Genomic DNA, 11731 nt, shown 5'->3' with positions numbered 1-11731 from the left:
CTCTCTCTCTCTCTCTCTCTCTCTCTCTCTCTCTCTCTCTCCCTCCCTCCCTCTCCCTCTCCCTCTCCCTCTCCCTCTCCCTCTCCTTCCCTTCTCTCTCCCCATCTCCCTCCCTCCCCCTTCTATCTGCTATCTATCTCACCATTCCTCCCTCCCTCTCTAAGTAGATTGCTAATAGAGAAATCATAATGGAAATGCTGGCTTTAAGTACTGAAAGTAGACACCAGGAAAATGGTGAGAAACTTTGGGGGTGGAAATGAAAAAGTCTCCTGATTTCTTGCAGGGTGGACCCCTGGGAGTGCTATCAGGACACGTGGCAGACAACCTGCAGCGTGCTAGAACACCACCGGGACCTCATGAAGGTGAGCCACGGCAGGGGTCAGGCTTCCACAGCATCATAAAGTCTCAGCAGTACGATGATACCATAGGATGATAGAAGGCACAATTTGGAGCAGGAAGGGTCCTCAGAGGCTGTCTATTCTAATTCTCCTCACTTTTCTTCTGAGGAAATGGAGGCCCAGGGAATTAAGTGACTTGCCCAAAGTGACAGGCGTAGTAAGCATCAGAGGAGGGGGTTGTACATTTTTTTTTTTTTTTTTGAGATTGTGCCTCCCTAACTCGCCATGGCTGGAAGTGCAGCCACCATTCATGGACCAATCCCAATACTGATTGGCATAGAAACTTTTACCTGCTCCCTTTTTCCAACCTGGACTGGTTGGCCCCTCCTTAGACAGTGGGGCAGCCCTCCTTGGGTAGAGGTGGGGGTACTCACTATATTAGTGCTGAATTCATTGCATAGATTTGATCAGCTTGAGCCCAGCTACGATTCAGAGGTCTTTTAACTCAAGGGATCCATCCACCTCAGTCTCCCCCAGTAGCAGAGATTACAGGCATGTGCCACTGTGCTTGGCCAGAGGTCAAGTTTGAACCCAAATCCTGAGCTGGTGAGGGGAGGGGGCTGGAGAATGTCACTGGCATGGAGTGATTCAATTTTAGCACCAGGCATGAAAATAAAACTTTTTTTGTTTTGTTTAGTTTTTCAAACCAAATCCCATGGATTGGAATATGGGGAGAGCTGAGGACCAGGGAAAGAAAGGAGGCTGGGACTGGGGCCTGAAAGTATACCACCTTCTGGGCCTTGGTTTCTGCAGAGACTTTGAGTCAGACCCTTCCTTTCCAGCTGCAATGCAACTCTGATCTGGGGTCAGATAGGTACCATACTTACAGGACCCTATTGGGGATGGGAGGGGGATGAGAAAGAGAAAAATTGGAAAAGAAAGTCAGAAGGGAAAAGAAAATTGGAATCCAGTGAGCATATTGTGTTAATACAGGATATTTTGGGGAATGCGACTTGCCAGGGAGGACAGGCAAGCAAAATCCAGAACTGTCTTGCCTATTCAGGAGAAACAGTCTCTTTACCTCAACATTACCTAACCCTATAATGGGAATTATAGTTCATACAGTAGGAGTCATAGTTCACAGATCACAGAAAGCCCAAGAATGTTGGAAGAAATGGAGAATGACACCAGAATGTTGGATGACTCAATGGCAATTTTCTTTAGTGGAAATAAAGGAAAACAGCGGCTCTATTTCTGTACCCTGCCGCATCTTAGTGGTCACATATACCCCTTGTATCTTCTTTCACCTTTGAAAGGAATCGGCTGGGGCAGCTAGGTGGCGCAGTGAATAGAGCATTGGCCCTGAAGTCAGGAGGACCCGAGTTCAAATCCAGCCTCAGAGCAAACACTTGACACGTACTAGCTGTGTGACCTTGGGCAAGTCACTTAACCCCAATTGCCTCACTTAAAAAAAAAAAAAAAAAAAAAAAGAATTGGTTGTGATAAGCTCAGATGATGTTTCTGTCCTAGACCTTATGCCCAGAGAGATGTGACTTGGCTTATCCAGACTACTCAGTATCTTTCATCACACTCATACTTTTAATCAGAAGCTGCCCTCCACTTTCTGACTTGTTGCCACTTCTGGTGTTTGGGGAACAGGAAGAAAAGGCAGCCAGAGAAGGAACTGTGGGGAGAGGCCTCTCCACAGAACCTTTTGTGGCTCCCTATCGCCATTATGGTAAAATACAAACACCTCAGCCTGATGTGATTTGGTTCCAACCCACCTTTCCAGCCTTCTTTCACCTTCCTTCCAGTCACATTCTCTATGTCCTGGCCAAAATGAAGTATCCAATTACTCCTTGAACTTAAAAGTCTATGATCTTCCCTTTGTGCATATCTATAAGATAGCCCTATTACCTGAAATGCTCTCTTCTCACTTCTACTCAGAATCCTTCAAGGCTCATTTCCTTGTGAAGTTTTTCTTGATCTCCTTAGTTAGATTAGAAGACTTCTGAAAGGTAGTATGTTATGGTGGAAAGAACATAGTCTCTGGAGTGATCTGGGTTCAAATCCTGCCCCTGTCACTTATTATCTCCTCTGTGACCTCAGGCAAGTAACCTAGCATCCCTGAGTCTTAGTTGCCTCATCTATAAAATGAAAGGCTTGGATTAGATGCCCTCTAAAGTCCCGTCTGGTTCTAAATCTATGACCTAGTGAGAGGTCTTCAATTCTAAAATTCTACAATTCTGTGTGATCATTACTGTGTTGGGAAGAACAGCTTCCCTGAGCTAACTGTGTTCCAGCACACACACACACACACACACACACACACATACACACACACCCTCCTCTCTGCCGGCCTCTCATTTTGGCCACTAACTGCCATAGGCCATAAATCAGGGAACTGTACTAACCAAGTTCTCCCTCCACCTGTCTCAATGGCTGGATTATTTGGCTTTTATTATTCTACAACACACTTGGATGTTTCTAAATTTGCCACAGGGTCAAAGAGGCAAAGGAAGAATGCTTCATGTGGAGTCAGAGGACCTGGGTTCAGCTCCAGTCCCTGCCTTTTATTATATTTTAGTTATTACCTTTGTCTCTCTATGCCTCAGTTTCCTCCTCTGTAAAAAGAGAGAGTCCAACGAAATGACCTCTCAGGTCTTTTCCAACTCTAACTCTATGCTCCCATGATCAACCAATCAATAAATATTTGTTAACTTTGTTGAGGCAACATAGGGTATGCTCAGTGCTTTTAGGCAGAGGGCCATGAGGAGTGGAGGGCAGGGGAGCTCAGATCACATCTCAAAACCTTTGGCAGTCTGGTGAAATCCAAGGACCCCTTTTCAGAATGTTTTTAAACGTGTAAATTAAAATACCTAAGATTACAAAGGAAATAAATTATTTTGAAACACAACTATCAAACTATTAAAAAATAAATAAACAAGTTCATGGATCCCCAAGTTAAGAACCCTTAACTATAGATTGTCCATACACATGACCAACCTTAAGTGGGCTTTCCAGTTCAACAAGACGAATGCAAGGAGGGATGGGGATTGCCCAGGAAGGAAGGGAGGAGGCAATGAGCCATGGCAACAGTGAGAACTAGAGCTACCTGGCAGAAACCTGGTTTGCTGGGAGACACCATTAGACCCTGCAATGGTTGTGGGTGGGGAAGGAGGGAATAAGCATTTATATAGGGCCTGCTATGTGCCAGGCACTATGCTAAGTATTTTTACACATACCTCGTTTGATCCTTACAACAATCCTGGAAGGTAGGTGCTATTATTATTCCTATTTTACAGCTGAGGAAACTGAGGCAAACAGAGGTTAAGTGACTTGCCCAGGGTCACACTAGAGCTAGTAAGTGTCAAAGGCTGGATCTGAACTCAGTTTTTGCATTTTTGCAGATTAGCTCAGCACCTGTTTTGGGCTGGACTGGGCTATTAGAAGGAGTCAGTGATAAAATCAGCTGGTGGCAATGGATAGAGCGCTGGGCTTAGAATCTGGAAGACCTGAGTTCAGATTCAGCTTCTGACATTTATTAACTCTAGTGTGATCCTGAGCAGGTTACTTAACTTAATAATAGCACCTACAACAACAACAACTGCATCAGACTGTGAGTAGGACTCCCTTTCTGACCTGCCCACACTCCACATAGCCTCATTTCAGGTAGACTATTGTTGTAGGACAGCTAGGTGGCACAGTGGATAGAGCACTGTGCTTGGAGTTCACGTCTGACACTAACTAGCTGTGTGACCCTGGGCAAGTCACTTAACTCTGTTTGCCTCAGTTTCCTCATCTGTCAAATGAGCTAAAGAAGGAAATGACAAACCGCTCCAGTATCTCTGCCAAGAAAACCCGTGGAATCACAAAGAGTCAGACACGACTGAAAAATGACCAAACAACAAAGCTGTTGGAAATCTCAAAGATACTTATTTGAGCATCAATCAAACAGCCCTCCTTCAGGGATTCGCCCACACTATTTCTTCCTTCTACCCCACCCCCACTTCAGGTGGATCAGTCCAGGCTGAATTAATCCCTGCTGGAGTCTTAAGGAAATGTCCAAACACCTCAGCTGTAGCAGTGACAGGTAGGCAGGAGAATGTAGGTCACTGACAACCCCCTGCCTAGACAGGAGAACAGTGAGCTGTCTCCTCACATCTCCTTGTCCTCTACAGCTCATAGCATGTAGCCAGAGCTCCTGGCTCACCACAGGGTTCCACCTGAGAAATAGGCAACAACTGATCTTAATAGTTCACACCTGCATTTGGAGAGGAGCCCAGGGCAGCTGGGCTCTGTAGCTTCACACCCGCAGGACTGGTGAGAAATTGAATCTGTATAAAGAGGTTGAACGAGAATGCGGGTAGACCTGGATGGTGAGATCAGGGATAGAGAGTTGGAAACCATTTCTTTTTCCACCCAGTGTCCAAGACAGTGCCTGATTGATCTTCCCTGGGAAGAATAAGCCAGAAAGGACTAATATTGCAACAGGAAGGAGTGAGATAGAGAAAAGGACAAATTTTCCTAAATATTAGACTGATTATTTAAAAAAAAAAACCAGACACCTATTCCCAGGGTCAGGTGACTTCTGCAGACAAGTTCCTATAGTTTTAGGTCATTAGAGAGAATATCAGGGGTGGTATGACCCTGCTGTTTCCTCCTCTCACCTGGAAAATTACTACCCTGTAGGGGTATGTGTATGTATATTGACCATGTAGATAGGTTATGTGTGTCCACATGGATCTGTTGAGATGTTGTTCACAGAGACATAAATATAATGTATCTCTAGGGAGACTTTCATTCGTGTCAGGAGAGTGAGCAGGAGATTGGCACCAGAGGCTGACTTTCTTCTCTCTTCAAAGAAAGAGTAGCAGACCAGAATTATATTTATCTGTCCCCCCCTAAACACAGTTAGTCTAGGGAAAATAATTTTTAGGTTCAAGCTGTGCTCCTGATTGCTTTCCTTTAGCAGGGAAAGAGTAGCCCAAGTTATATTATTGAAGGCTTGATTCACTTCCCATCAAATACCAGCTCCACAAAGACCACCTGTAACGAAGAGTAAATGATCCCACTTATCCAAGCTCATAGTATGAGACAATACACAGAGTAAATGAGCTCCCTTTCCCACTAGGAATGAGATATTTTAACTCAACTGAGAGAGTCCCAGATCTCACTCCAAGGGGAAATTCCCTGAAATCTCTAGGGTAGTAAACTGGGCATAGGGACATGTTCGAGATGTTGATTTCTCTACATATTGACTTCTTCCCAGAATCTTTTTCTCCCTTCAGAGACCTCTTCCTGAAAAAGTCTGGAACCACAAAACCTCTGTCAAGATCTCAAGCACATTCTTTGTGACCTTGGGCCTTTGCTTCTCTGGGCTTCAGTTTTCTCAGTTTCTGTAAAATGTAGGACCTAAAGTCCCTTCCAATTTTAAATCTATGCTTCCATGATCTGTTTCGAGTTGAGTCACACCCCTGGCCCAAAGATGGTATCCATGGTAGCTAACACCCAGAAGCCACTGGATAAATGGTCACTTTTCCATCTGTCCAGTAGGATTCAACAGCTATCCTGCTTTCAGGGATGCATGTGGAGGATATGCCCCCTGATGGTCACTCCCAGTCCCTGGGGTACTTAGGATCTTCTGGTAGTAGAATCTGGACATCCAGTATCATACCTCCTCTGCAATGTATAGGTTTAGAGTAGCGTTTCCTAGAATACTAAATGCTTAAATGATTTGCCTAGACTAATGGTTAGAGAGAGAATTTGAACAAAAGTCCTCATGACTTTGAGGCCAACTCTCCAGGTACTGTAACAGAAGTTGTAAGACGTTGAAATAACATCTCAACAAACATCCCCATCTCCAGTTTCTCCATCATACCACTGCCAAAATGATCTTCCCAAGACACATCTCACCATGTCACTCCCTTGCTCAATAAGCTCCAGTGTCTCCTTAGTGTCTCTAGGATAAGTACAAAACAAAACTAAAAAGCTTCTCAGCTTTCCATAATCTCACTCCAGCTTGTTTTTTCTAGTTTTACTTCACATTACTCTTTGTGACACACACTAAGTTTAGCCCCTCACAAGATATCTTAGGGTTATGGGCTGGATTTCTTTTTTCTCTTCCATACTTATTTATTCTATCATTAAAAAAAAACTGGGATAATTAACTCTTTTGCCCCACGTAGTTTCATTTACGATTTCTTGAAATATAGCATTGGAATCCCAGGCTTTGATAAAATCCAGTGGGATTCAAATGGAGCTACTTGACCCTGCCTTTAACCCTCACCACTCTGGCTTTCACTGAATGGCCATCAATAGGTCCCAGCCCAAGCCTCACTTGGTTATTGTTTGGGCCCAGAAGGTTCAGAGTGAGTATAAATAACACCTGTTTCTGCCTTAGCCAGAAACCCCAAGGGTCTTCCCCTCCCAGATTGTTGTTTTTTTTTTTTTTAACTAGGTAAAAGAGGACATTTTTTGCCTCATTTCTTACCTAACTTTAATCACTGAATGGGCATTGCCTCAGACAAACTGAGACCTAGGAAAGATTTTAGCTTAAAAAGACCAAGGTCTCCCACTGCCTCTGGGGGCATGTACAGTCGTTCTGACTGGACCCAGATGACTCTGGAGGAGAGAGTGAGGCTGGTGACTCTGCACAGCCCTGCCTCACTTAAATCCAATTCACTTGCAAGTCAAGACATCATCTTCCTGAAGTCCTTCTTGGAGAAGGATGAGTTTCAGCCAAATGGAATCACTAACTAATCCTTGAACTTGACATTCTTCTACCTCATCACCCCAATCCAGCCTTGTGCCTAGAATGCACTCACTCTTCAACCCTGCCTCTCAGAGGCCTTCAAAGTGCACTTCGTGTGCCATCGACTCATGAAGCCTTTCCTCACATCCCCAGATGCTCGTGTTCTCTCCCCCTCTTCAAATTACTTTCCATTTTATTTATCTGTGCATGTTGTATCCTCTCAACTAAGTGGAAGCTCTTTGACAACAGGGACTCTCCATTTTTGGTTTTATTTCCGTAGTGCCTTGTACCTAGTTGGTGCTTACTAAATATTTACTGAAATTGAGAAGCAGCGCAGATAATAGTAATTGTTGCTATATATACCATGTAATTATAAATATAATAAAACTTATTATAATAAAAATTATAATATAATGTGAACTTATACATAATAAATCATTATTATTATTATTATAGCTGGCATTTCTGTAGAGTCTACTATGTGCTAAGCATTGCTACACACTTTACAATTATTATCTCATTTGATCCTCACAACAACCATGGTGTTATTATTATCTCCACTTTCAGATGAGGAAACCGAGGCAAACAGAGATTAGTGACTTGCCCTAGGTTTCACAGCTAATAAGTGTCTGAGGTCAGGTTTGCACTCAGGTCTTCCTGACTTCAGCCCTAGCACTCTATTCACTATGCCACCCAGATGCCATAATATAAAACAATCAATAATGCAAAAATTATTTGCATTTGGCTTTGGAATACACACCTATGTACATCGATGAATGTGCTCAGGCAAATTATTGCCGTCCTCTGTACCAGGTTCTAAGTCCTATCTGACTTGAGAGGCAATACAGTATAGTAAGAGCAGCACTAGACTTTTAATGAGAGGTCCTGGGTTCAAGCCACAGTTCGTCATTTACTAGTTTGGCAACCTTGGGCAAATCCTTTCATTTCTTTGAGGCCTGGTTACCACATCTATAAAATAAAATAATCCATGGATTACCTATGTTATGGTGTTATCTTTAAAAAAGCACTTTATAGTCTTATAAACTGTCTCATAAAGCATTTCAATCCCTTTGTCCTGTTTCTTCACCATGCTTGGAATGCCTTCCTCCCCCACCTCCACCTCTTAGAGCTTGTCCGACCTCCACCTGGTTGTCCTTCAACACTCAGCTCAAATGTCACCTTCTTCAGGAGGCCTTCTTTGGTCCACCTAGTTGTTAGCACCATCCCCTCTAAGGTTGCCTAGTATCTACTTGGCCTATATCTTAAACGGACCAATTGATGCATGTGTTGTCTCCCATTTAGAATGTAAACTCCTTGAGGGTAGGGGATGTTTTTGCTTTTTCTTTTTGTCCCCAACCCCTAGCATAGTACCCAGCCCTTAGTACTTAATGCATGCCTGTTAAGTGATTGTAAAGCACTATATGAAGATGAAACATTAATTGTATAGTTTGGAAACTGGCTTGGGGGAGAGGGGTCACAAAACATATATATGTATGTATGTATGCATATGTATATGTATGTATCCACACATAAATATATATATATATATATATAATGGATAAATGAGAATTTTCCTTCATAGATTATAAGATCATAGATTTAAAGCTGAAAGGGACCTTAAAAGCTATTTATTCCAACCCCCAGATTTTACAGATAAGATACTGAGGCCCAAGGAGATTGTGACTTCCCTAAGATTGCACAGATAGTAAGTGATATCAGTGAAATCTGAACCCAGGTTCTCTGAATCCATAGCTAGTGCTCTCATTCCCACTGTACCATTCCTTCTCTTTCATTAACAAATTCTTTAGTGATGTTTTTGACTCTGAGTTTTTTTCCTGTTCTCTAGAGAGTGACCGGCTGCATCCTTTCCAATGTCAACACACCTTCCATGACCCCAGTAATTGGACAGCCACAACATGAGACATCCCAGCCCATTTATCAGAACAACAATGTGCCCACTAAGCCCACTGCAGGTAGGTCCTGTCGCAGAGGGGGAGGCCTTGAAAGAATGTTGAAATTAAAAAGTACGCCAAGAAAATGATCCCAAATTTGGAAGGTACAGAGAATGGAGGAAAAGCAAGAAAGCTTCTCTGCATCTGGAATAGAAGAGGGAATGATTCTCTTTGGAGCCCCAATACTATTGGTGCTAGATCATTCGAATCATCATTCGAGAGTAATTCTGTAAGTTAGATGTTAGTGTGGATTCTCTTCTGGTAACTAGATACTGTGAACTTAGATATCCTTAAAATAAAAAGGTTTCTCTAGGTCTCTCCAACCACGTTCCCCTTGCTTCACACTGTTGACAGTGATTACCATGCTGGTAAATCACAGAATTGGAATCTTATAGAATAAAGAGGTAGAAGACCATCTAACTCAATCCTTGTCCAAAACATGAATCCTGACCAGTTTTCTTCACTTATGGGGCCTCCATTTAAAGACCCTGTGAAGGGGAGTCTCATTTGTTTAAGAGCATGTTTTAATCAAAAAGTGATTGGGAAAGACTTGTGTCGGGGTGGGTAAACATGAACACTTATTTGGGATTATGTGGACCCTCCCTTGAGTTTTCTGATAGGGGGTTTCAAGTCTTGTTCAGAGTTTACTGATTCACAGTGAAAGAAAGCATTTGCCCATTGGACCTTCACTAGAGTCTCCAGGATATGGTGACCATATTTTCTTTTCTTTCTTTTCTTTTTTTTCTTTTTTTGGTGAGGCAATCGGGGTTAAGTGACTTGCCCAGGGTCACACAGTTAATGTCTGAGGTAGGATTTGAACTGAGGTCCTCCTGACTGCAAGGCCATAGCTCTGTCTACTGAGTCACCTAGCTGCCCCCTGGTGACCGTATTTTCAACCAGCTACTATTGGATAAATACCAGGGTGATGGGGTAGAAGATGCGAAGACTCAGGCCGTCTCTCTTATGCATAGCTCTAAGCCTGAGCCCCCAAACTCTGCTTTTGAGGAAGAGGCTCTTGGAAATCTCAGTCCTAATTGGGGAGGAGAAGGGAGAAGGATGGATCTGTCATTGTCTCTGGAACCCCCAGGACTTGGAGGGTGCCTTTTGCAGGATAGCTCCCTGAAATGGATCCAAGGCTTCTGGATATCAAACTAAAAAAACCAACAAATTACCTTATGAAATATATTATTAATAACTTAGTTTAAATATGGTCATTTATAAGTATAACTATGATTCAGTTTGTCCTTGATTGGAGAATCCTAGAACCTTCACAGGCATGAAGAATATATCTTGTCCAATCTCTTCATTTACTCAAGGAAACTTGAGAGCCAGAGAGGTGAATATTAGACCAAGGTCACCCTAGTAATTATTTAGTGGGAGAACTGGGAGTGGAACCAATTTTCCTGACTCCTAAGCCACTGTTTTGTCTACTAAGCCATGCTGCCTATCCTTACCTGGGGTCAGGAACATTCTAAAAATATACTTGTAAATCCAATACAAATTGTCAAGATTTGTATTGGATTTATATAAGAGTATTTCAATCAAACCAGGGTGTCTGGTCACCTCGGTCTATAAAGCTTTTGTGGAAGGAGTATTTAGGGCTTTGCAGAAGATGAGATGAACGTGTCCTTAGCCATAAGGTAGGTTGGATATCACTGTTATTAGATGGTGTGCAATGCATGAGAAATAATGCATAGAACTGTGCTTCTGAGTTCAAGATCCCTGTACCTGGGAAGGGAATAAGCATTTATATGGCACCTACTATGTACCAGGCACAGTGCTAAGCTCTTTACAAATATCTCATTTGATCCTGACAATAAGTCTGTGAGATTGGGTGATATAATTATCTTACTTTATAGATGGGAGACTGAGGCAAACAGAGGTAAAGTGATTTGCCCAGAGTCACACAGCTAGTAAGTGTGTGAGATCTGATTTAAATTCAGATCTTCCTGACTCTAGGTCCAGTGCTTTGTCCACTGTGCTAATGGAGTGGAAGAAAGGGAACTTGTCATATTTCTCTTTTCTCTCTTCTTTCTTTCTCCCGTAACCCAATCCTGGTATGTTACCATCTTAGATGTTTCCATGCAGTAAGTCTCTCTCTTTCTTTCTTCCACAGCAAAGATCTTGGGGAAGGTAGGAGAAAGCCTGAGCCGAATTTGTTGTGTCCGTCCACCAGTGGAGCGTTTCACTTTTGTTGGTAAGTGGCAAAGAATCTTCTCTTCCCACCTCCTTTTCTGTGCTGTTTTTTTTTCCCCTGATGGTCTTTTCCTCTCCTCCCATGTTGTTCCTTTTCTCTCCTTCCCATCCCCATTATTTGGAGGCCACCTGTTTTCTCTCCATACATCCTACATGCATCTGAAAACCTCCCCATGAAGGCACAGGAGTTCTGCCTCTCAAAACTCTTGATACCGAGACAGTATCACAGCTTTTGATGCTGAGACAGCTATCTAAGATCAAATGTTGTCATTGATGGGTTGAAAGAGAAAGGCTTGCTTTCCCTTTACAGCATAGAACTAGATCTTGTTCTACAGTCTAGTTACTAGACAGAACAAGTCAAATTTTCCCTCTTGGGGCACTAATGCCTTTGGCTCTTTGGGAGTGTTCTCTGTTTTTTCTCAGGTTTCCAACCTTAGACCTCTTGGGTTGGGTTGGGGTTAAATAGAATTCTGTAGTTAAGAAAGATGGTA

The 11731-nt window shown here is 42.8% G+C and overlaps 1 protein-coding gene across 2 annotated transcripts in view; it reads left to right on the top strand.

Annotated features, from left to right (window-relative positions):
• NMNAT2 (nicotinamide nucleotide adenylyltransferase 2) overlaps positions 1 to 11731 on the top strand; it is a 191817-nt gene that overhangs the window by 146974 nt on the left and 33112 nt on the right. For both annotated transcript variants that reach the window (XM_027868532.1, XM_027868533.1), the window contains 3 exons: positions 284 to 362; positions 8939 to 9065; positions 11161 to 11241. In XM_027868532.1, coding sequence (XP_027724333.1) covers positions 284 to 362; positions 8939 to 9065; positions 11161 to 11241 — 287 coding nt within the window. The remainder of the gene's footprint in view (positions 1 to 283; positions 363 to 8938; positions 9066 to 11160; positions 11242 to 11731) is intronic.

Source organism: Vombatus ursinus, unplaced genomic scaffold (assembly GCF_900497805.2).
Source record: "Vombatus ursinus unplaced genomic scaffold, bare-nosed wombat genome assembly UNPS02014789.1, whole genome shotgun sequence".
Lineage (NCBI taxonomy): Eukaryota > Metazoa > Chordata > Mammalia > Diprotodontia > Vombatidae > Vombatus > Vombatus ursinus.
This window is presented reverse-complemented; position numbering and strand designations above follow the sequence as displayed.